We start from the raw sequence: 25,374 nt of genomic DNA, 5'->3' as shown, positions 1-25,374 counted from the left end.
GCAGGTGTTCGTAGAATTGGGCTTTTGATTATTTAGACTTTTCCACATGGGAGTTTCAAACCATCTTGAACGGTCGGATACGTTAGACAGGATAAAATTGACCTGGTTCGAATGACTCGATATGAATAATTCGAGTTGTACTTGATCCGACACTTAAATTGAGGATCAGAGGCTCAGAGCCTGAAGTGTATCGTGAATTGATCCGAAACAATACGATCAGAATCAAAAGTTTATTGTTGTAAATTGACCATTATCCCTAGACCTAACAAACGGGTCAATTGGGTTGGGGTTGGGCTAGGTCAATTTTTGGTCGGATCATTTCGGGTTTTTAAACTTCAGGTCAGGTCATTTCAGGTTCAGATCATTTTCGGTCAGCTACTATCAAGTTGTTTGTGGATAATAATCAGTTTACAACAATAAACATTCGGATCGGGTTATTTTGGGTTCGGGTCAACGGGTTCAGGTCAAGTTCAGATGTTGGGTCGGATTATTTGGGCCGGTCAATTTTGTTTGGTCTAATTTTCCCTGAAGAACTTGGTAGTAATGGAGCGGAAATGATGTGAATCCGACCAGTAAGTCTTGCTTAAAACGAGTATATCCGTTTTAAGAATATATTAAATAACACCCTACTTGCGTAGATCCCACAAAATATTAATCTATTTAAGATTAAGACGGATATACCCGTCTTTAAATTTGTAGAATCCGAAATTATGCGAATCAGTTGCATGTCAATTCAGTTTAACGATCAACGATATATTTTGGTGACATGCATCCTGTTGCATGCGTATTGTATCATGCCGTCTCATTTCCAATTAATCTTTATAATAATCCAACAAAGGTGTAATGACTCAAAAATGACGAGGTTATATAACGACTTGTCACTTACTTTTAAAGGAATTAGATTATGCAGACCGTCTTGCCTCAGGATTGACATTTTATAAGCTAATTTGAGTTGAATTTGAATGAGAACAACTTAATTTATAAAATTTGGATTAAACTGAAATGAATTTAATTGAGTTGAATTTGAATGAGAAATCTATGACCCAGTTTAGCACGACACATGATTGACACGACCCAGCATGACAAGACATGCCATGGACCGTGCATGAGCTGTTGTTTGAGAAAAAAAGAATGTGCCTAGCCCAGATACGACACGACAGATTGCTTGGGCACGTCTAAGCACGATACGACATTGCATGCCATGGGCCGTGTCTAGGCCGCCATTTCCATTTCACTCGCACGACACGAAGCCCACCTTCCCATGATGGGCCATTCCATTTTCTTCTCCTAGCACGGTGGCCATTATGAGATATGACCCCGTCACGGCCCAATTCTATCTCCAAACTAAATTATAGGAGTTGAACTGACTTAAAAAATAAAAATGAACTAACCTATATTAAGGAGTCTAGATAAACACCATGTTCTTTTGAACCGAAGCTTTTTGAAGCGGATTTATAAAATACGGAGTATAAACTAAAGTGAATTAGACTGAACTGAATTAAATTTAAGTAAACACCAAATATCTTCAATTAGAAAATTTTGTTAAACATAATGAAGTGTGACAATCAACATTAACAAAAACAATAAGTCTCCTGAAACACCGTCTCTCACTAACATTAATGAAAGACCGTCTTTCTTAAAAATTTGTGTAACACAAATGTTTCCATGGTATTCCAAAATTATTAGAAGAACTTAAGGGGCGGGGCCTTTTTTTTTTTTAGGTAAGAAAACTACTATTTTACAGTACCCCTTAAATATTTGTATTAGTCATATGGATAACATCACAAAAATATTCAATTAAAAAATCATAAAGGTCAAACTCAGACATACACTATACATAATAAATCGGGGAAATGACAAATAAACCCCAAACGTTTGCCACTATGTGCAAATTTGCCCCATAACATTTTATACGTGCAAATTAACCCCATTAGTTATATATGGTGCAATTCGCCCCAATTAGAGATTTCCGAATAAATTTCTCGCCGGAAAATATCGACGCGTTACCGGAAAGATGACTAGGATAGATTAAATTAAATAATAAATTTTTTTAAAAAAAACATGATTTTAAATATTAACAGATTTCAATTTATTGCTTCCTATCTTCTTCATCGCCATTGTTAATTTTTAGTTCTTATTTATTGCTTCTTATCTTCTTTCGCCTTTAGATTATAAATTAATCCTATTATTTTTATTTCTTACGTCTGTCTATTGCTTCCTATCTTCTTCATCGTCATTGTTAATTTTCGAGCTCAAACCGTGTAAAAATGGCGGTATATAAGTGTACTGTGCATAAACTCAATTTTCCCCAAATTTCAATTTTTTTTTTCAATTTTTGTGATAGTTGCTAAACTTTAATTACAAAAATGATGGATGATATATGAGAGGCTACAACAAAAACAAAATTGTGATGAAAAAAATAAAAAAAAAATGGATCGGATGGAAGGAGCTTAAAATATATGAGTGGGAGAGAAGAGAGAGGAAGTAACGAGTGATAAAAGTGACGGTGATAATTCTTTTTTTTTTTTTTTTTTTTTTTAATTTATTAATATTTATTTATTCTATCCTAGACGTCTTTCCGGTGTCATGTCAATATTTTTCGGCGAGAAATTTACTCGGATATCTCTAATTGGGGCAAATTGCACATCGGGTATAACTAATGGGGTTAATTTACACGTATAAAATGTTACGGGGCTAATTTACACGTAGTGGCAAATGTTTGGGGCTTATTTGCCACTTTCCCGCATAATAAATTACTCCCTCCATTCAACTCCACTTTACAAGTTTCTCTTTTGCGCACTATTCACAAACGGACATTCAACTTTAATTTTCTCTCGATTCATAAGTGAAAATATATTCATGTGGGATCTTATTTGATTCGTATTTAAGAGTACATTAAAAATATCTAACTTTTATAATTTTTGCAAACACGCAGCTAACGATATTTATCGTGTAAAAGCTGCGTTGGCAAACGTGATAAATGAAACTTGTAAAGTGGAGTTGAATGGAGGGAGTAAATAAAATCTTCCTACAAAAACTAATAAATACTCCTAAATAAAATCCCCCCTATTATTCCACTAAATTATTGAGATTCTACCATTCAACTATTCTAGTGCTCATCATATGCTAATAATTCATAAAATTGTGTACTTAACATAATTAATACTTTCCCAAAAAATTCCAATTTTTGCTTTTCTTGTATAACTCACAAAACTAGCTTCTTTTTAGCATTTCATCACTTTATTACGTCATAAATTCCTTTTAAGACGACAATATTCGTCTTAAACTTAAAGAGTCATATGATAGTAGCTTATATAGTTATATGATCACAAATTCATTGAAAGTATAGTACATCTTTGAAGAATAATGGCAGCATCAGTAGCTAAAACAGTTAGGCTTTCAACAGAATGTACATATGGAATATCAACTATGTGCTTAGCAAAACCCAATAATTCCCATAATTTGATCAACCTAAAACAAAGATTACGGTTTTCGCCTTTACGAGACGATTTTCCTGCTCAATTTAACCCAATATTGAAGAGAAAGCAACAAAGCATTTACCCTGTTGAATTTCCTGTTCCATTGACTGGTTTAGCTGCATATACTGATGATCATCAGTCTGAAATTAATGATGGGTTGGAAAATTTTGACTAATTCTTTGTGCATTAATTAATAGCTCAAGTTTAAAATAATGGGTTGTACTAAAAATCTTATTTTTGTTGCAGATATGTTGTTCCATCTAAGAGCTTTTCGGAGAGGTTTCCGGCTTTGGTCACCGGGTTCTTCTTCTTCATGTGGTTGGTAACTTGATGTTCTTGGTTATGTTTTTATGTTTTGCGTTAATTTAAGAAATTACATTTATTTATTCCCTAAAAATGCTCTTTAATCATCCTGTCATGCCTGTCAATTGTGTTTATGACCCGTCAAATCTTTGATCATCCGCGAAGATTATGCTATCAGTGAGACGATCATATGTGAGACCTGATAGATGAACCAACCGTGTGCTGAAATTCCACTTCGTGAGTTATTGAGGCTGCCAGGATTCGAACCTGTGACCTTTGTTCACGCTAGCTCTGATACTATGATAGATGAATCAACTCAACCAAAACCTAAGGGTGATGGTTGAGGCCCAACTATTGTAATTATACCTATTAAGACCGTCTCATATGAATATTTGTGTTATGCTATGATCAAATTTACTGTCTTGACCTCATGAACTTTTTACTTTTATATGATGTTCTTTCAAACAGGTATTTTCTGAATGTCATCTTCAATATACTGAATAAGAAGGTTTACAATTACTTCCCATATCCATAGTAAGTTCTTACCGTTTTCAAAAACATTTCTTCGAAAAAATCCTGTATATCAAGAAAATGCTTCAAAAATTTCCTCATGGCATGTTGTTCTGTGTAGCTTTGTCTCAGTTATACATCTTCTTGTTGGGGTTGTGTACTGTCTTGGAAGTTGGGCTTTCGGTCTGCCCAAACGCGCAGTAAGTATCTCAAATACTGTGTGATTCTTCTCTTTGTCTTTGATTCGAGGGATTTAGCAAAATGACTTACTAGACACATGCTGCCGGCCTTTTGCGCTGCTTATTGTGAAGCATCTGTCAGTTTCTGCAATTTTCATTATCTGAATCACCTTGAAACAAACCCTCAAAATCACAGGCGCAAGACTGCGTAAGTCTGACCTCACTACCCGTTTTTTCTTGAAACCAGCCGATTAATAAAGAGATGTTGCTGCTGCTTAGTCCAGTCGCTTTCTGCCATGCTCTAGGCCATGTCATGTCGAATGTCTCTTTTGCAGCAGTTGCTGTATCTTTTACTCACACCATTAAAGGTAAAATTTATAATCCAAAGTTATGATCAATGTCTTAAAATCACTCATTCTCAGTTTGTATGACTAATTTGCGAAATTGTGATCGATTTTTCAAACAGCCTTGGAGCCATTCTTCAGTGCTGCTGCCTCGCAGTTTGTTCTCGGCCACAACATTCCCTTACCACTATGGCTGTCATTAGCCCCTGTTGTTATCGGTAATAACTTTACTGTCTCGTCTTTTCATTGCTTATATTCTGATGTTTTCTAAAGCCGCAGTACTTTAAAAAAATGATTGAATTGCATAGGTGTATCAATGGCTTCTCTGACGGAACTGTCATTCAACTGGCTTGGTTTTACAAGTGCAATGATTTCAAATATTGCATTTACTTACAGAAGCATCTATTCAAAGAAGGCTATGGTATGCTGTAACACAGTAAATTTCGTTATAGTTAAAAGCTTGTTGTTAAACCTTCCTGGTTTATCCGGCTAAATGTTAAAAACAGACATTTAATACAACTTTATATGTTAAATGACAGACAGGAATGGATAGCACAAATGTATACGCTTACATATCGATTATTGCCCTGCTAGTTTGCCTCCCTCCTGCAATACTGGTAAGTCTGCAGACCTTAATCCGACAGTCTCAAATTACCGAGTATGATTTCATGCACCTCATGGAGTTTTAAGTTGAGTATTTAAACTTTTCAGATTGAAGGACCTCAGTTAATGCAACATGGGTTTAAGGATGCAATTGCTCAAGTTGGTTTACAGAAATTTTTATCTGATCTTTTCTGGATCGGCATGTTTTACCACTTGTACAATCAGGTAATATTCGAAGTTTCAGTAATTCAACATTAACACCCTTCTCCAACCCGATATTGAAGAAAAAATAGGCTATGAAAATGGTGGAGCTAATCTGTGCCCATTGCAGGTGGCTACAAATACTCTGGAGCGAGTTGCACCCCTTACGCATGCTGTCGGAAATGTGCTGAAGCGAGTATTTGTTATTGGGTTTTCCATAGTCGTATTTGGTAATTATTTTTTCACTCACGACTAAAATAATGCCAAGTTTATTAACTGCACATAACTGCGTATGTATTTGAGTTGGTCTCGCACATGAGATTGGAGGACTGAAGTTGAAGTTTACCTGCAGGCAACAAAATATCGACTCAAACAGGAATTGGCACAGCAATTGCTATTACAGGAGTTGCAATGTATTCATTAATAAAAGCAAAGATTGAGGAGAAGAAACAGGTACAGTTTTCGGAATGATTTGCAACTGTGCAAGTATCGTACCTCTTTTTTTTCTTTACATCGGTGTAACTAATTTAGCTTGACAGTTGACACGATCATTCTGATGTTACAACTTGATCTGATTTTATACATCCTTGTATCTGCAGAAGGCCAATGCTTCAGTAACTACATCATAGAAACTGCAGAAAATGACTATCTAACTGTGTAACCGAAACTGCAATTGTGGTTCTTTAGCATTTCCCGGAATCTGCCAGTCGCCATATGCTGTTGCTGTTACATACAGCATTAATAAAGCAGCATTGTTGTTCAGAGCATCGACACAAAATAAATATTGATGTAGATATTGCACGAACAATTATTTCAGTTCAGTTCAGCTTAACTTAAACTTTATAACCATGAATAATCGCAAAGTAAATGTAATTAGAAAGGAGTTGTGCTCTAATTTTGTCGAGTCATTCAAATGACTTCATCCGAAATTTGTGATTTGAAGTTGACTCGAGTTCATAAGCAGCATATGACACGGTTTTTGATATTGATACGGATTTCCATATACACAGATACGATTTAGATAAACCGTATAGGGCCGCCCCGGCAGGCAAAATCAAATATGCCAATAACAAGTCACTAATCACTAATACGGAGTACTTGCAGAAGACGAGTTTAAAGAAAAACAATTTTATAAGAGACTTACTATCAAACTATCAATATATACTCCATACTCATTAGTCATTACTCGGTATGTCTCAGTAAAATGTTTACATATATGCTTTAGACACAAAGACAGAAAAGTAAACTATTGACCGAACGCCCAAAAAGGGAAGCGTAAACTATTGACCAGCAAAGAGATAAGTATATATATAAACCTCAATTACACTACAGTGAGTCAGTGACTGCACATTATTCCGTACATCGTCTCCTCCGATCCTTTGCAACAAAAAAGACCCAATTCCTCAAATTAACCCTAATTTCCAAACAACAAGATTCAATTCGTGTTTCTATCAAGGTAATTATCGTCTTTCTCATTCGTATTCTTCGTTTTCTTTTTTAATTTTCGTTCTCTGTTTTGTTAGTTACTTTAATTTTCAATTAAAGTTGTAAAATTGTAATTATTTATTTTAATGCTTCAATTAAACTAACAAAGCTTTCCTGTTAATTAAACTAACAAAGCTTGCCAAACTTGTTTGATTAAAATCATTCAAATATCAATTTTAAATTGTGATATTATAATGTTACTAGTATGAATTTTTAATTTAGAATATAATTTGTAATGATAGTGATAATATAAACCATAAACAATGGTACCGTCTTAAGCTTAAGACGGATAGTACCGTCTTAAATAATGGTAAACCAATGAAGTATCATCAATGGGAGTTTTTGTGAAGTTAGGTCAGGATTAATTTGATTGTTGATTTGCGCTGTAGGGAGTGACGATGATCTACACGGTAATTGACAACTTTTACCTAACTAAAGAGCAGCTTGAAAATTCTCCTTCAAGGAAAGACGGTATTGATGAAGAAACAGAAACCATGTTACGGATTTACGGGTGTGATCTTATTCAAGAGAGTGGGATTCTTTTGAGATTGTATCCTTCCTATTTACCCCGTCTTTTTCTTACTTCTCTTTAAGTTTTTTGTTTTTTGTTTTGCACTTTTGCGTATCCAATTTGTTACCTCTTAACTTAAGTTGATAGACCTCAAGCGGTAATGGCGACCGGACAAGTTTTGTTTCACAGGTTCTATTGTAAAAAGTCATTTGCCTGCTTTGATGTGAAGGTATGTTTACTTAGTTTTGTTGTATCATCAGTTTATCACAAAGTAATTGTAGTATTGTGCAGTGTTGTTAGCGTATTAATGTATCTGGTTGTTTGATTTCCAGACGGTAGCTGCTAGTTGTATTTGGCTTGCGTCTAAACTCGAGGAGAGTCCAAGGAGAGCAGAACAAGAACAAGTTATCATTGTCTTTCACCGAATGGAATGTAGAAGAGAGAACTTGTCTATTGAGCCCTTGGATGTTTCTTCTAAGGTAAAAAACCATGCCTTTTCGGGTTCTTGATAAGTGTTTTGGCTTCTGAGCTACGCCTTTCTAGTGACTGTAGTATCTGGCTTGTTAAGTTTATAACGATTTTTTTTTTTTGGCAACAGAAGTATGCAGATTTAAAGGTTGAATTAGTAAGGACAGAACGGCATCTTCTAAAAGAAATGGGGTTTATTTGCCACGTGGAGCATCCGCATAAGTTTATTTCTAACTATTTAGCCACACTTGGGACACCATCAGAGTTGAGACAGGATGCATGGAATCTAGCAAACGATAGGTTTGTACATTATTCCTTGTACTCTTGTTCATGCCTTCATGGTATTAGCTCATGTTATACTGGATCTGAAAACTGAAAGGGTCCCAAGTTCTTTGATTTAGATGATTTATAACCTGTTATATTAGGGATATTTTCAATTGAGGTTAGCCAGTGATTAGGTTTCTTAAGTCATTTCTGAGTTATCTTTTATGTGGGAGCTACGCTATTCATTTTGGTCTGTTACACACTTACACACACCTGCTACATCTTTTCATCATTCTTGCTTGGAATTTAATCTGTAACACAATGGGCAATTGTGCAACTACAGAATCTGTTTTTGTGTTTCTACTCGTTTTTGATGCTATGCTACTCGTTTCAGTAATATAATTTTTCACTTCGTGTGTGCAGTTTGCGCACTACTCTCTGTGTACGATTCAAGAGTGAGGTGGTTGCATGTGGAGTTGTCTATGCTGCTGCAAGAAGGTTTGGAGTGCCTCTCCCTGAGAATCCACCGTGGTGGAAAGTTTTTGATGCTGATAAATCCAGTATAGATGAAGTGTGCAGAGTTTTGGCTCATCTTTACAGTCGTCCCAAGGCCAAGTATCTACCTGTATGTAAACAGCACGTTTCGTCCACAGCTTCCAGTAAGACATGGGATTCACAGACTCAATCTCTACCCAAAGTAAGTATGCCCTATATCACCGTAGATTCGAATAGGTTACTTATGTTTTTCAAGATATATATGTAGAAGAAATATATAAATATATTCCAGCATGTCCCAACCATCAGTTTACATTTTCTTTCTGTACATGTTCTGTGTGGTAGGGTATGAATGTGGGACTTCCTAGAAAACTGTTTCAAAAGCGACTATAAGTTATACCATGGACAAAAGTAGTTTACATTTTCAACTGCTGTAACACTATGCTTACTATTAATGCCTTGAATCTTGAGCAAGTTGAGCTGGTACATGAAATCTTGATACATTTGTGTAATGTTTACAGGAAGGTTCGTTAAGTACACCGGCTACCAAATCTGACAGCAATGGTATAAAGATAGGTTCCGTTACAGAATCTGGTGGATCCAAGGACCTCCCTGTAAAGCAGGCGCCTGACAGGCTGAAAGGGTCTAAGAAAAGTGATGATATGTCAAAGGATACCAGAAGAGGCACAAGTGGAGAGAGGAGTAAAGACAGGGAGAAGGAGAGGGAAAAGGAAAGGGAAAGGGACAGCAACAAGGAACAAGAGAAAGGAGACCTGAGGGAGCTATTGAAGTCTCAAAATCGTGATAGAGGGAGAGAATCTGACAGGGAGCGAGAGCAAGATGATGCTGATAGTGACCGAGATAAAGTTAAGGAGAAAAGTCATCGTTCCAGGGATAGAGCCAAGGATTCAGGTAAGTTGTACAGTACTATTTACATTAGCTGAGAGATTATTTGATTAATATTGTTGCAAGTCATCTGTAATTCTCTGTGGTTCTGATTGCATATATCTATTTATGCAGGATGGCCTTTGGACAAACCCAAGCATCATTCTTCCCGAGGTATGCGCTGGATTTCTTTTTCTATTTTTCGTTCTTACCTTTCACTTGAACGAATTAAGTGATTGTGTTTTTTCCCTCTCTGATGGTGGTTCCTAATTGCAGATCGAGACCGTGGTCGAGATTACTACTATTCCTCTCGAGATAAGGATCGATACAGGCATCACTAGTGCTTGTTGTACAGAAGCTTCTTTTCTTGATCGATCTCGTACTTTGTCCATTTGGGATGTATACCATTCTGGGTAGATACAAAAGCAAGACTCAGGTCACTTTTTTTTTTTCCGTACTTTTTTTTTTTCATTTTTTCTTATAGTCAGGTCTGGCAATACCCGTACCAGTATAGTCTTGAGAATCAGTTTAATACTTTTATATATTGCATCATTGCATCCAGTTGTTACTTGTTACCTTAAATTCAGATTTAGAGCTGAAGACTACCCTTGTAAATACAAACACACACAGACAAAAAAAAAACACTTGATAGGCCATATGAGTGTAACTTGGCTTCAGGTTTTTTGGGTCAATGTGGCTTTCTAGTCTCGACTATGCTTAAGCTAGGTCCAAGCCGACTGATCTTTAGTCAAGCCATGATCGATTACTAATTTAGGAGTAGGAAATGGTTCAAGCAGCTAATTCTCCTCCTACTTGCTTACACGGTTACACCCATGAAAGGGAATAGTCAACCATGTCCATCTACACTCCACTCACTCTCTCCCTATCAGTAATGCCACCAACCCACCACCCATTCCAAGTCGGCTGTCCGCACCTGCGACTTCACCCTTCGTAGCCAATACCCAACTTGACCACAACTCGTTGAGGCACACCACGCTCCTCAATTTGAAATCTTAACCCCCACCTCCTACTGAAGACGTGTCGCTGATGCCGATGGCTGACTAGGGGGCCAATGATCACCCCTGAGCTTGTATGGTCGGTGCTCAGAATGGAACAGGTGTGATGCGATACACATTATGATACAAAAGCGGAAGCTTTAACGAACTTTCAACGAACTTAGAATCGTCACGTAGTAAGCGCGACGAGTTAACAGAATTTAACAAACTTGTTACGGATATTTAGCTTGTGATTCGGCCTTGAATACAAGCTAATGGTGCCCAACGAACAAACTACCTCGTTTGTTTGTTAGACGAAGATTTGAATTACAATCTCAAATCGGGTTTGTGATCAAAACTTGATCGGATTTTCTGGAATTTTATTAAATCGTTGAATGCCTCGAAGAGCATACAATCTAGCCTTTAAATAATAGTAATGTCTCCTTAAACACCGAGACTCCTAAACAAACTTGACGACGATTATTAAATCTAAATTTAATCCATCACACCCAACAATTAAATCTTAACAGCTAGCATTCTAACTAAAAGCTAAGATACTAATCCAGGGATTAGTTTTATTAATTTTGACTAAGCTTCCTAATTGACTTGGCCTTCCTCGAACCCGACTCAGTTCGAAACTGGGCCCCCATTAAGCAACAAACCAACTCCACTCCAACCCATATGCAACGCTGCTCCAAGATACAAGTTCATCTCAATAGGTCCCGAGTTCGAGCCCTGCTCCTGTGACGAGCCAATAACCACATCATCTATTATACTTGTATCATCCCCTCCGGCTTGCGAAGGAATTGTCCTCAATTCCGCTAACCCGTCATCATCCAAGTAAGGTGAAAGGTCGCCAACATTAAAGGTAGCGTGTACCCCGTAGCCTCCGGGCAGCTCGAGTTTATAAGCATTATCATTAATTTTCTCGATGATCTTGAATGGACCTTCGGCACGGGGCATGAGCTTGTTCTTCCGCTTCCCAGGGAATCGTTCCTTTCGTAGGTGGAGCCAAACCAAATCACCGGGACTAAACACTCGCGGCTTTCGATGCTTATTCGATCGCTCCTTATAAGCTGCATTCACCTTTTCAATTCGTTGCTTAACTTGTTCATGCAATTTCAACATAGCTTTCAACTTGGCTTCAGCATCTTTGTGAACTAACTCGTCCCTTGGCACCGGCAACAAGTCGATTGGCATAAACGGATTAACACCATACACGACCTCAAATGGGGAGTGTTTAGTAGCATAGGTTGGAGACCGATTATAAGCAAATTCTGCGTGGGCCAACTTTATATCCCAATCACGCTGAGTTTTGTTCACCAATCCTCGCAGCAGCGTTCCCAACGTACGGTTAGTCACCTCCGTCTGCCCATCTGTTTGCGGGTGATGAGAGGTACTAAATAACAGTTTCGTACCAACCTTTCTCCACAAAGTCTTCCAGAAATAGCTCAAAAATTTAACGTCTCGATCTGACACAATGGACCGTGGCACTCCATGTAAACGAACCACTTCCCGAAAGTAAAGATCCGCTACATTAGCCGCATCATCTGTTTTGTGACTGGCGATAAAATGCGCCATCTTTGAAAACCGGTCCACTACTACCATAATAGCATCCATACCTCGTTGAGTGCGAGGCAAGGCTATCACGAAATCCATCGAAACGTCCTCCCAAGGCCGGTTCGGCACGGGTAGAGGTAAATATTCGCCGGCCTTGAAACGACTCTTCGCCAGCTGGCAATTAACACATTTTCCAACCAGCTCTTGAATATTTCCAAACATTTTAGGCCAATAAAAATACTCTTGGAGTATTTCCAAGGTCTTTTGTGGACCAAAATGGCCAGCAATGCCACCGCTATGTGCCTCACGCACCAACAATTCCCGAATCGGATGTCTCGGAATGCAAAGTTTGTTACCCTTGAATAAAAATCCATCCTGCAACTGAAAGTCCCTGCAAGAACCAGTCCCACACTCCGCATAAATCTCCCCAAAATCTCCATCAGTGGCATAATATTCCTTGATTAATTCGAAACCGAGTAATTTCACTTCAAGGGTAGCTAAAACTGAGTGTCTACGTGACAAAGCATCAGCCACTATATTTTCTTTCCCTTCCTTGTACTTGGACGAGAATTGGAAGGACTGTAAAAATTCAACCCACTTGGCGTGCCGTGGGTTCAGTTTCTGCGGCCCATTAATATATTTCAAAGACTCGTGATCGGAATGTAGAACAAAATGATTAGGACGAAGATAATGGCTCCAATGGTTCAAAGCCCGAACTATTGCATAAAATTCTTTGTCGTAAGTAGAGTAATTACAACGTGCCCCACTTAACTTCTCGGAAAAATAAGCTATGGGACGCCTATTTTGAACAAGAACTGCACCAATCCCAACCCCGCTAGCGTCACACTCCACCTCGAAAGGCTGTGTAAAATCTGGTAAGGCTAGTACAGGGGCCTCACAAAGCTTCTCCTTTATCAGTTCAAAGGCCTTTTGAGCAGCCTCGTTCCATGAGAACGAACCCTTTTTCAAACATTCTGTTATCGGGCTTGTAATCGTACTGAAGTCTCGTATAAAACGACGATAAAATGAAGCTAGGCCATGAAAAGACCGGACTTCAGTAACAGTAGAAGGGACAGGCCAAGTTCGGATGGCTTCGACCTTACTCTTGTCGACAGAAACTCCGTCCTTGGATACCACGTACCCCAAAAAAATCACTTCATTAACTAAAAAGGAGCATTTCTCAGCCTTTCCATACAATTTTTGGATGCGTAATACCTCGAACACTCTCCGTAGGTGCTCCAAGTGATCAGTCAAATTTTTACTGTAAATTAATATATCGTCCAAGTAAACTACAACAAATTTACCAATAAAAGCTTTAAGTACCTCGTTCATCAGACGCATAAAGGTGCTCGGAGCGTTGGTTAAACCGAAAGGCATGACCATCCATTCGTAGAGTCCATGCTTTGTTTTGAATGCCGTCTTCCACTCGTCTCCTTCTTTCATTCTAATTTGATGGTACCCACTTCTCAAGTCTATTTTGGAAAATAACTGAGAACCATGTAACTCATCCAACATGTCGTCGAGTCTCGGAATAGGAAACCTATATTTGATAGTAATATTATTTATAGCGCGGCTATCAATACACATACGCCATGAGCCATCCTTCTTAGGTACCAACAAAACCGGAACCGCACAAGGGCTGAGACTTTCTCGCACATAACCACGCTCGAGCAATTCCTCAATTTGACGTTGAAGCTCTTTTGTCTCTTCTGGGTTACATCGATACGCAGCTTTATTGGGTAAGGGTGCCCCTGGAACAAGGTCTATTTGGTGTTCAATACCCCGTATAGGGGGTAATCCTTGAGGCAGATCCTCGGGAAACACATCCCGGAATTCTTCCAATAAACGGTCCAGCTCCAATTTACCCGATTCAGCATGTAATACCAGACACGACTCCCGCTGTTCTTTAGCTATGAGTGCGTAGATGCGCCCTCCTTCTTGAATAATCTGCTCAACTTCTTTCCCACTGATTTCTCTTCCACTGACGAGTAAAGATGGGTTAGATTTCCTATTTCGCCCGGAATAAATAGAACGCACATTGTCAGGTGACATAGGTTTAAGCACAATCCTTTTCCCGTTCTTTATTAAGGTCAGTATATTGCTCCTCCCTTGATGTAGTACGTTTCGATCAAACTGCCAAGGACGTCCCAACAATAGATGACAAGCGTCCATCGGCACTACGTCACAAAGAACCTCGTCCTCATACGGACCCATAGTGAAATTCACCCTTGCTTGCTTAGTGACCCTTACTTTATTTCCGTCGTCGAGCCAATGCAACGCGTAAGGTCTTGGGTGCGGTAGGGTGGCTAATGAAAGTTTGTCAATCAATTCGGTCGACGCAACATTCGTGCAACTACCCCCATCCACTATAACACTACACCAGCGGTTTTTAATCTGACATTTGGTATGAAACAATTGATTTCGCTGCTCCTCATCCTTTGCTTCTTCTGTCGAATGTAGCATACGTCGCAATACCAAGGTAGTATCATAAATAGGGGCATCGAAAATCAGGTCTTCACCCGACTCTTCCTCGCCCTGTGTTACGAACAGACCCTCCTCTTCGATCATCACGTCATATAATTCATCTCGGACACTAATAGCTTCCCTTAATGTCACGTTTCTCTTGTTAGGGCAGTCACTCTGAAAGTGACCGAAACCCTGACACTTGAAACAACGAATTTTAGACAAGTCCCGCTCCTTCCCCTTAGTCTCAATACGGTCTGGTATAGATGATACTGATTTGGTGTTCACGCTGGTACTAGGATCAGCTCCCCCTAGTTTCAGACCTTCTCCCTTGTTCCATACGCTCGGCCTCGGAGTAGTCGTAGAATTAGCTCGTGAATTTTTCAGTTGGGCCTCAACTTTAAGACAAAGAGTACACAACATATCGAAGGAGGCATATTGTTGTAGTTCGACTTTATCGACTATGTTACGATTTAATCCCCTGCTAAATCTTGCCATCTTTTGCTCTTCGATTTCCTCAATTTCTCCCATGAGAGTGAGTTTTTCAAATTCCGCAATATAATTGGTAACGGATAAACTACCCTGAGTTAAATCTGCTATTTTTTTATATAAGTCGATCTTATAGCTTTTGGGTACATACCTTTTACGCAACTTTCGTTTGAGGTCTTCCCAGGAATTGATTTTATTCTTGCCCTCTCTTGCACGTCGTTCCTTCAAATTTTCAAACCACAAGGATGCGTTTCTCACCAGTTTTAATATGGCGTATTTGCAGCTCTTTTCGTCAGACAATTCTTTAAACTCGAACATACGCTGTATTTTCCGTTCCCACTCCAAATAATCCTCGGGGTCCGTGCTCCCTTCAAATTCTGGAAGTTCAGTAAGCTTGAACTCGTCTACTTTCCGAATTGGTTCCCCTCGCTGTGCTTGAAATCGAGATGCCCCCGGAGGAAGGTTCCTCAAAGCCTCACGAAGGCTATTAAGGAAGTTTGGGTCGTCAAAGTTTTCCATTACTGGTTAGGATCAAGAGCCAAGCTCGATGCTGGATGATACAAAAGCGGAAGCTTTAACGAACTTTCAACGAACTTAGAATCGTCACGTAGTAAGCGCGACGAGTTAACAGAATTTAACAAACTTGTTACGGATATTTAGCTTGTGATTCGGCCTTGAATACAAGCTAATGGTGCCCAACGAACAAACTACCTCGTTTGTTTGTTAGACGAAGATTTGAATTACAATCTCAAATCGGGTTTGTGATCAAAACTTGATCGGATTTTCTGGAATTTTATTAAATCGTTGAATGCCTCGAAGAGCATACAATCTAGCCTTTAAATAATAGTAATGTCTCCTTAAACACCGAGACTCCTAAACAAACTTGACGACGATTATTAAATCTAAATTTAATCCATCACACCCAACAATTAAATCTTAACAGCTAGCATTCTAACTAAAAGCTAAGATACTAATCCAGGGATTAGTTTTATTAATTTTGACTAAGCTTCCTAATTGACTTGGCCTTCCTCGAACCCGACTCAGTTCGAAACTGGGCCCCCATTAAGCAACAAACCAACTCCACTCCAACCCATATGCAACGCTGCTCCAAGATACAAGTTCATCTCAATAGGTCCCGAGTTCGAGCCCTGCTCCTGTGACGAGCCAATAACCACATCATCTATTATACTTGTATCACATTATCTACATTTTCTCAAATTGGTGTAGGTGCAATAGGAAGGATACTGTTTTTAAGCCTTCCCCTAGTTGACACTATCACATGAATGACATCGAGCTGACTCTGAGCTAAGTAATAATTGAAGGCAATAAACAAGAAAAATTCATATGGATAAAGATGTATCCTGACCATGGGACACTAAAATTGTATCATGGCTTGTGAGCCAAGTCATAACCCGACCCCACAAACCAACAGCCAACTAACTGGCAGATCTGGTGAAACCTTAAGCCACCAAATCTTCGGCTTTTCCCTAGCTCAAGATTGCTTACATGTCACTCGGCGTGTGAGTGACGCCTGAGCAAACCGCTTTGATATATAGGCAACTGTCCTTTGCTTGAATTATATGAGCTTCTGTGGGTGGTTTGATTTCTTTTCTTTCTGGTAAGTGTATGGCCGGCTGTTATCATCGTCCAGGTAGTCTTCCACCAAAAAAGCTCTTTAGGGAACACCTGATGATAGACCTGATGAATGTGATGATAGACTACAATGGGTGTAACTGAATGGTGTGAAAAGTTTTAGAGAATTGTTGTTAGCAAAAGCGACCGCCTTACAACACTTTGTAGCTAAATAGTGTAGCTTATTTCTCAGTAAGTTTGCACCAAAATTCTAGCTAACTTCCAAATGCCCCATGCAGGTAGCTACAAATACTCTGGAGCGAGTTGCACCCCTTACACATGCTGTTGTAAATGTGCTGAAGCGAGCATTTGTCATTGGGTTCTCCATCGTCGTATTTGGTAATAATTTTTCACTTTTGACTAAGATGATGCTAACTGCTAAGTTTCTTAACTGTACACGATTTAGTCTAAAAGTGTTTCAAACTAATGAATAACTAGTGAATTAGTGTAACCACCGTTACTTAGTGGATATTAGTTTACATTGGAGTCTATCTCCCCTAAAGTTAAATACGATGATGCTTATTTATGTCACAAAACTTTTATGAAACGGTCTTACATGGAGACCAATCTCATTAGGAACACGTGTATTTGAGCTGGCCTCGCATATGAGTCTGTCTGATGCAAGACATACCGAGGTTAGTTATATGTGGTCGGATGGCGTAACTAATTCAGCTTGACATGCTCATTCTGTTGTTACATCTTGATCTGATTTCATACATCCTTGTATCTAAGTCAGAAATTACAGAAAATGATTATCTAACTGTGTAATTGAAACTGCAATTGTGGTTCTTTAGCATTTCCTGGAAACTGCCAGTCGCGATATGCTGTTACATGTGGCACTAATAAAACAGCATTGTTGTTCAGAGCATTGGCACAAAATAAATACTGATGTAAATATTGCACGGCAATAATATCAGTTCGGTTTAGCTCATCTTAAACTTTACGGAACCCTTTAATTTTGTCAGATTTCTCATGGTACCCTGTTTTTAAGAATCTGCCTATGGTATACTTGAGGTTCTATTTTTGTGCTCATGGTGCCCCCTAATGTAAGTTTTGATGATTTGACAATAAAATAGTAATTAAAAATTACGGAATTTTTCATGGTACCCCTTAATTTTGTCCGATTTTCCATGGTACCCTACTTTCCATTTTTATTTCATATTTATTAATAATTTTTAATTACTAATTCATTGACTCATCATCAAAACTTAACGTTCACTTAACGGCCGTTACATTAGGGGTATCATGGGCACAAAAATGGAATCCCAAGGGTATCATAGGCAGATTCTTAAAAGTAAGGGTACCATGGGAAATATGACAAAATTAAAGGGTACCATGAGAAATTTCCGTAAACAATACAACCATGAATAATCGCAAAGTAAATGTAATTAGAAAGGAGTTGTGTGATTAAAGTTTGTCGACTGTCGAGCCATTTAAATGATCTCATCCGATAAGCTTAATTCTATATTCGTTGGCTCGAGCTCGTAATCACTGTAGGAGCTGGGACTCTAAATATTTCGATCTGGCCCAAACTTGATTGGCATTTCATTAGGCCCTGTATTGATTTGACCGGAAACAATGTGACCAAAACCATTGACCTAGAAATTGGTTATTTGTGTATTTGGAATGACCCAAAATAACCTGAAATGATAATCTAAAGTTACACTATTAAACTCATTTTAAAATATAAGGCTATTAAATTTCACTATTAAACTCATTTTAACCCTTGATTCGAAAATAAACTGAGCCAAAAGTGACTTCCTCACTTGTAATCGAAAATGGTCAAAGAACAACACACACGACGTAGTAGACTCGAAACTCAATATTAACCCAATGTAATCCAGCCCAAATAAAAATAGTTATGTGTCTTTCTGCCTTAATTTCAGATCATTTTAATTTAGTTTTTATTTAGTTTAGTTATTCTCTTCACAGATTAAGACCACGAACTCAACTCATTTTTCACAAACTAAGCCATGTTCTTTTGGACCTAATTTTAGAGCATTTCAGTTCAGTTTAGCTCTTTTCAGCAGAAGGTCAACTCTTATTTCAATTCAGTTTCTTTCTACCGAAAAGAACAATTTATAACTCTTACTTCAGTTTATTTTAGTTCAATACAACTCATTTCAACAGAAAAGAACCGCCTAGTAATTCAACTTAAATTGATCCGACCAAGTCTGACCCAAATTACACATTTACTTGGGCTATTTGTATTGGGTTAAAAGGTAACTCATGAATCATGATCTTCTTTAGTCTTGAGTTAGTGACTCTTGACCACATTTGAAGTAGATTTATGACCGTTAAAAGGGCCGTTGACGCAAAGACAACATAGGTCAGTCGCCAGTCCAAACTCTGTTTCCCATAAACTGTGTTTTTAAAAGGTGTTATTATTGGAGTATTAGTGTAAATATACTCCGTACTACTGAACTCTATGGTGTACTGAATGTTAAGCATACGTTGAGATAATTAAGAGCAAGTCCTTTTTAAGACGGATATATCTCAAATAACATTTTATTTGTATAAATGGGAAAAACCTACTGCTATTATCGATTCATCCTGTTTTTATCTTACGTGTGATACTCGAAAGGTTTAAAATGGATAGGTCCGCCTTAATGAAAATTTTTGATAAGCCTTTGGCAAAGTTGTCTTATGTCTAGCACAAATTCTCTTCCTCTCACAAAATGTCCATGATAGGTGAGTGGGGAAGCACATGGGTGCCCCACCTTGTCCCCTCTTCCTTTTTTCTGAGAGGTCACAAGCTTGTGACGGAATTAGCCCGTCACAAGCAAGACTTGCTGTATGTCTAAAGCCATTAGACATTGGCAAGAAGCACACTTTTTCAAAACCATGTTAATTCATGCTCTAATCTCACCACAACTTTATTTAATTGTCCCTTAGAAAACAACAACAAATTTTGAAGCACTATCACAAATTATAGATTCTGAAACTGACCTCTACCATAGAAAACAACAAACATATACTTCCGAGTTTTCGTATTTCTTTGCGCTTTCCTTTTTCGGGTATCTCAGTCACTCATTTTTTTAAGTTTCCGTTTTATATATCGAAAAGTTATTTCACTTCCTCATGTACGCGTTATATTTCTTTCTCATACAAATACTCGTGTATTTTTTAAGTACATACTCTGTATATCTTTTTTTTTTTTTTTTTTTTTTTAATTTTTGTGCCAAAAATAAACGTAAAGAAATGACCGGGATAGAGGTGACGGAATTCGTACTAGTATAAAAAGGACAACATTGGGACAAATTCCCCATCATTTTAGTCTAGAAAAATTACACACCCATCACCTCATTCAACTCCATTTCTCTTTTATAGTCCCACACCAACTTTTCTTCTCTCTCAATATTATTGCCCTTCATTTCTCTCTTACCTCTCAACTTGCACTTCCTTTTCTTCATTCACTATCAACTCAAATAACCTTCACTTTAATTAATTTACAGTGTTTATTAATCTACATAATCTCATATTTCACATATTTAATCATGGCTGTTTTAGTGTTCTTAGCTCTTTTCTTGAGCTTCACTAGCTACTCAAGTAAGTATCTTAATGCCTTATATTTATTGGTAGTTATTCTTATAATGTGAGACTGGTTTTTTAATTAAAAGAACGCTTTTGAGCTAGTTGTTTACTTATTTATTAGAAAGATTTTATGTTGATAAAGACTTGTGCAGTTATGGCCTTATGGGTAATTAATAGTATTATTTTTTTCCCTATTTTTTTGTTTTTATTTTGCTTATCAAATTTTAATTAGTGGGTCTAGTTAAAAATGTGACATTTACCCAAATTTACAGAATTATTTTCAAATATTTGCACACTATTATTCTGGATTTTTACTAGTAAATGAATATAATCAGTGTCCGTCTTAAATTTAAAACGGGGCAAATCTATCTAAATGGGTACTATTTCACATGTTTTAAGCTTAAGAATGATATTGTTCGTCTTAAGAGTAATGGGTTAACTTAAAAATTTGATCTTTATTCAAATTTCTAGCGAAAGCTGAAATTTTGCTGATTGTTGAACTTGATAATGTAAATTTGGGTACAGGTGCTCAGTACTGTCTGTGTAAACCGGGTTCGCAGGCTCCGGATCCGTATAAGAAAGTGATAGATTATGCATGTGGTAATGGAGCAAATTGTGGTCCAATACAATCAAATGGACCATGTTATCAAGCTAATGATGTTCAAGCTCTATGTAGTTATGCTGCTAATAGTTATTATCAGAACAAAAAATCACAGGGTGCTACTTGTGATTTTGGTGGCGTTGCTGCTCCTGGTGGTTCCCTCCCTACTGGTAATGACACGACATTTCGACACTTCATTTTAGTCCGAAAAACTGAAAACATAATTTATTGTGAGGTTGATTAATAATTAATTTGTGTTGGGTTTGTTTGGTTTTGTAGGTTTGCCTTCTGGATGTTCATATCCAACTAGTGCAGGGTATGACATTTTCTTCTTTTTAATGATTTGATGATTAAATTTCTTATGTTGTTAGATTATTATGTACAAATGTCACAAGGGTAAGGTTGCGCATATCCGACTCCCCCTACCTCGCAATTTGCTGTTGTTGTTGAGATTGTTTGTTAGATTGCTATGTTTCCTTGGTTGGTGATGAAAAATTGGGATTTTTTCCCAGATAGTAAATCTTTGATTATGTTTTATGACTATGAAAATATGCATGATCTAATATACAGGCTTTATGTTATATTCTGTTGGATTTTCTGTCCTTCCAACAGTAAAATTCACTGTATTTTTTACTGCACTGGTTTTTATTGCATTTTTACTAGGAACAAAGTTTTTGACAGTCATATTGCCAACTGTCAAAGGGTACATACTACATTGTACTTCATCCGTCACGGTCATTTGTTTACGTTTAACTAAAATTCCCGTCACAAAGATTAATATGGTCTCATGGAGTAATAGGTGGAATTGACTTGGCGGAGGTAGTAGTAGTCTTCAAGCGATTTAGTGGTTGTATGAGTAATATACCATTACATAATGTGCACTGAACACCGGCGAAATAAACATGTGAAAATATAGTTCTGATGATTCCGTATATACTAATAAATCCCTTGAAAAAGTATTATTATTCCCACTGAACAGTGATCAAATTGGTCATCCAATGGTCCACATGTGGGAATGAATAAAATCGAATGGTCCTAAATTTACTTTATGAAATCGTCTTCTTTCCTCCGTTTTTTCCCTTTACTTTTTATTAAAAGTTATACTTAATCCAATATTAAGCTAAAGATTAGGGTGACCCAAGGGTTGAAAAGGTGAGAAGAGGTCAATTGATGACCTTCACTTGCTCAAATTGACCCATGAATTGACCTTCCATGTGGCAAATTGTAATTGGTTACAACATTAAAAACATAATTAAAAAAAAGAAAACTAAATACACAATATGCAAATAATATTTCATGTTTTTTCAAATCATGTTTGCTTTTTTTTTCTTTTTAATTATGTATGCGTTTATTTTTTTTAATTATGTATGCGGTTTTTTTAATTATGTTTGCGGTTTTTTTTTTGTCAATGAAATCGTCTTTTCAATTTTTAAATTTTAACATTGTTATTTAATAATTTTTTCCAGTAGTGTACCCCATTAAATTAATATTTAACATATTGGACTACTTTTATTTTATGAAAAATACAAAGTAAGAGAGAGGTTTTAGTGGGTTAGAGAATGTGAGAAATGATTGGAAATGATGAAAGTGAAAAATAATTGGATTAATTGACCGAGGTCGTGACCTTCTGCTTGGAAGGGTGATAATGAGTCAAGTTAATAAGGGGTGATTAGGAGTAAAAATTCTGATTGACCCGATTAGGTCGACCTTTTGCTTGGGGATGGTCTTAGATTACTTCAATTAGGCAATTAGCATATTTTGAAAAATGAAACTATTTCTTCAAATTCTCACATTCTTTTTATTTGAAGAATGTCTTTTTACAAAAGCCTTTACAAAAGCATAGGTTTGGTGAGGAATGAACCTCCCACCCTCCCCGTCAATTGTTATCAAGCAATGAGAACTATTGACTAGGATGGAGGGAGTACCTTTACCTTCTACCTGGCCTAACAATACCTAAACCCGTATAAGAAAAATATCTTTTTGCTTATATGCTATGTTGCTCGGACTTGTTTAGAAGTATCGTGCGTATCCAAGTGTCAGATTTGGCCATTAAATATTCATATTTTGGCTTAAAATAAGGTGTGAAATTGCCATACCCCTGTCCGAGTGTCGAATGTACCCGTGGGGGAATCAGAAGAGTCGGAGTAACATAACTTATGGATGCGGCCATGTGGGATGCAAAGGAGAAGGTGGATAACATTCTTAGGAAGTTAATGCATGCTTGCTTGTTTTCTAATGATGTTTTCAACAACAATCATAAATTCACTTTTACTTTTTGTTATATTTGGTCTCAAGGATTTACATGAGTTGTGTCTATCAAACATTTGGATTTTTGTGGTTAATTATATTTACTCCACAGTAAAAAAATAAAATTTAACTTAGTAAAATTACCTGACAAAATCTATTTCAAGCATCTTTCAGAAATGAATATATACTAATAGTACCAACATATTTGCAGAAGTATTTGTAAACTAGTGCTTGTTTCATTGATTGATTTTGGTTTTGTTAGTTGGCATTTGCTTGGTGAGCTGTCAAGATGCTGATGTCTCATTATTTTAAACTTTTTGTGCATTTTGCTCTGCAAAGTAACTTAGTGAGTCACCAACTAGTTTGTTGTCTGTTTCTTCAGTAGTGAGTTATTCCATCGGTTTCATTCTTGATCCCGGAAAATCGGTCGTCACAGTTTAATCTTGCTCATTTCATAATGTGGTTGGATTAACATGCCTTTACATAACAGCCGTGACTTTGTTTTTTTTATCCGTTCAGAGTAGTGAGTTTTCCATTGCGGTAGACATCGGTTTCATTCTTGATCCGGGGAAATCGGTCGTCACAGTTTAATCTTGGTCGTTTCATAATGTGGTTGGATTAACATGCAAAACCTTCACATAACAGTCGTCACTTGTTTTTTTTATCTGTTGGTTCAGCAGTGAGTTTTTCCATTGTGGTAAACATCGGTTTCATTCTTGATTCGGGAAATCGGTCGTCACAGTTTAATCTCGGCCGTTTCATACTGTGGTTGGATTAACACGCAAAACCTTTATATAACAGTCGTGACTTCGTTAATTTATCTTTTTGTTCAGTAGTGAGTTTTTCCATTGTGGTAAACATTGGTTTTATTCCTGATCCGAGGAAATCGGTTTTCACAGTTTATTTAATCTTGGTCGTTTCATAATGTGGTTGGATTAGCATCCAAAACAGTCGTAGTTTAGTTTGTTTACCTGTGTTTTTTCTTTGACGAAAGTGTTATGGCCGTATATTTGGTAATGTACGAACTACGAAGTAGTTGCTTGTGTCTTTTCTGTATTATTGTTTGGTGCATATTTTGGTGTCATGTGTCTATCTCTATCCCTTGCTGTGTAATCTTTGCTATTTATACACACTTCATCAAATGCTTCTACCAGAAAGTTGGGTGTTTAGGTGGCCATGTTTATGAACGAACTGCTACGATTTTCTTAAAACATGTTTTCGCTAACCTCGACTTTTGTGTGAACATTTTTAGCAAAAGCTTGTTACTTTGGCTGCTTGTCATAGATATTGCACTGTATTTAGGTTTGTTCTAAAGTCGGTGGCATTGGACTTGTTATTAGATTTCGACTTTAGAATTGATCCGTGACCTATTGTCGACGTGTCAATTACTGGCTATATTTTTTTATCTACAGCCCAGTGTCTACCGGACCCGGCATCTCAACTTCTTCTGGCGGTGGCGGTGGCGGTGGCGGTGTGAATGGTGTGAACACGGGTACCTACACCGGCATGGGACCAACAAGCAGCTTCACTGATCCAAATGATGCCACTTCTCTTCTACAAATATCAAGCTGCATTGTGTCGCTTTCTCTAACCTTCGTGACCATGTTATTGATCCTGCGGGCTTAGTAAAGTTGTCGTTCGTTGCAAAATAGACGAGATCAAATCAAGGATGAGATTTTGCCGGAAATTAGAATGTGATGTCGTTAGGCATATTTTAAGTGTTCGCGAGTATGGCTCCTAACTTCACTTGGGTGTTCTTTCAAGATGATGCTTCACCTTTTCCACTCGAATCCTTTTTCATTTAATGTTTAATGTATGTATATCTAAGCTTAGCTGCCTAGCCTGGAGTTTGAGGTCGCAGACTCGCAGTAGACTAGTAGTAGTACTACCGTGATGTGATGAGAAAAACACCCTTTTTATGTCGCCTTCAAATGCAATTATGGCAACTTTAGAACCTCGGCAAAATATTGTTTCTGTAATGTATCATTCCACGTGATTGGTTTGGGGTTCGAGTTCAGGTCAATTTAGGTCTGGTGGAAACTGGTCATTTCGAATTGTGATTATCAAGTCTTTGTTCCGAAATTAGTCATTTTGAATCGAGTTGCTCCTCGTGCTACTGAAAACAA

At 37.5% G+C, this 25,374-nt stretch overlaps 3 protein-coding genes across 4 annotated transcripts; all 3 read left to right on the top strand.

Annotated features, from left to right (window-relative positions):
* The first annotated feature begins 3,326 nt into the window (after positions 1–3,326).
* LOC141602375 (triose phosphate/phosphate translocator, chloroplastic-like) lies at positions 3,327–6,509 on the top strand. The gene is made up of 12 exons (XM_074422672.1): positions 3,327–3,635; positions 3,726–3,797; positions 4,251–4,316; positions 4,414–4,492; positions 4,719–4,839; positions 4,938–5,033; positions 5,124–5,236; positions 5,355–5,432; positions 5,527–5,643; positions 5,750–5,849; positions 5,972–6,072; positions 6,219–6,509. The coding sequence occupies exons 1-12, from the start codon at positions 3,367–3,369 to the stop codon at positions 6,246–6,248; spliced, it is 1,242 nt and encodes a 413-aa protein (XP_074278773.1). The 5' UTR covers positions 3,327–3,366; the 3' UTR covers positions 6,249–6,509.
* Positions 6,510–6,953: 444 nt separating this feature from the next.
* Positions 6,954–17,342, top strand: LOC141598887 (cyclin-L1-1). Of its 2 annotated transcripts, XR_012523655.1 has the most exons (10): positions 6,954–7,075; positions 7,494–7,654; positions 7,763–7,844; positions 7,948–8,094; positions 8,214–8,383; positions 8,771–9,044; positions 9,364–9,754; positions 9,863–9,901; positions 10,004–10,163; positions 17,106–17,342. XR_012523655.1 is itself a non-coding variant. In XM_074418701.1 (9 exons), exons 2-9 carry the CDS (start codon positions 7,503–7,505, stop codon positions 10,066–10,068), a joined length of 1,320 nt encoding a protein of 439 aa, XP_074274802.1. In that variant the 5' UTR covers positions 6,957–7,075; positions 7,494–7,502; the 3' UTR covers positions 10,069–10,301. The 2 variants fall into 2 exon arrangements, 1 of the variants encoding a protein (XP_074274802.1); XM_074418701.1 differs by lacking the exon at positions 17,106–17,342 and having other exon boundaries at positions 6,957–7,075; positions 10,004–10,301.
* Positions 17,343–20,129: 2,787 nt separating this feature from the next.
* Positions 20,130–25,302, top strand: LOC141598886 (PLASMODESMATA CALLOSE-BINDING PROTEIN 4-like). The gene is made up of 4 exons (XM_074418700.1): positions 20,130–20,415; positions 20,926–21,171; positions 21,281–21,317; positions 24,661–25,302. Exons 1-4 carry the CDS (start codon positions 20,364–20,366, stop codon positions 24,872–24,874), a joined length of 549 nt encoding a protein of 182 aa, XP_074274801.1. The 5' UTR covers positions 20,130–20,363; the 3' UTR covers positions 24,875–25,302.
* Positions 25,303–25,374: the final 72 nt, after the last annotated feature.

This window comes from Silene latifolia, chromosome 9 (genome assembly GCF_048544455.1).
Source record: "Silene latifolia isolate original U9 population chromosome 9, ASM4854445v1, whole genome shotgun sequence".
NCBI lineage: Eukaryota > Viridiplantae > Streptophyta > Magnoliopsida > Caryophyllales > Caryophyllaceae > Silene > Silene latifolia.
The sequence above is the reverse complement of the archived record's forward strand: the minus strand, read 5'-3'. Positions and strand labels throughout refer to the sequence as shown.

What these genes read in the sequence shown, in the direction of transcription:
- LOC141598886 (XM_074418700.1), top strand. Translation starts at nt 20,364, where the DNA reads ATGGCTGTTTTAGTGTTCTTAGCTCTTTTCTTGAGCTTCACTAGCTAC. An exon ending in GAGCTTCACTAGCTACTCAA is followed by an intron (nt 20,416 to 20,925) that starts GTAAGTATCTTA and finishes ATTTGGGTACAG; the next exon opens with GTGCTCAGTACTGTCTGTGT. An exon ending in TGGTGGTTCCCTCCCTACTG is followed by an intron (nt 21,172 to 21,280) that starts GTAATGACACGA and finishes TTGGTTTTGTAG; the next exon opens with GTTTGCCTTCTGGATGTTCA.
- LOC141598887 (XM_074418701.1), top strand. Translation starts at nt 7,503, where the DNA reads ATGATCTACACGGTAATTGACAACTTTTACCTAACTAAAGAGCAGCTT. An exon ending in AGTGGGATTCTTTTGAGATT is followed by an intron (nt 7,655 to 7,762) that starts GTATCCTTCCTA and finishes TTAAGTTGATAG; the next exon opens with ACCTCAAGCGGTAATGGCGA. An exon ending in GGATAGAGCCAAGGATTCAG is followed by an intron (nt 9,755 to 9,862) that starts GTAAGTTGTACA and finishes CTATTTATGCAG; the next exon opens with GATGGCCTTTGGACAAACCC.
- LOC141602375 (XM_074422672.1), top strand. Translation starts at nt 3,367, where the DNA reads ATGGCAGCATCAGTAGCTAAAACAGTTAGGCTTTCAACAGAATGTACA. An exon ending in TCGGTCTGCCCAAACGCGCA is followed by an intron (nt 4,493 to 4,718) that starts GTAAGTATCTCA and finishes TCTTGAAACCAG; the next exon opens with CCGATTAATAAAGAGATGTT. An exon ending in GCCTCCCTCCTGCAATACTG is followed by an intron (nt 5,433 to 5,526) that starts GTAAGTCTGCAG and finishes TAAACTTTTCAG; the next exon opens with ATTGAAGGACCTCAGTTAAT.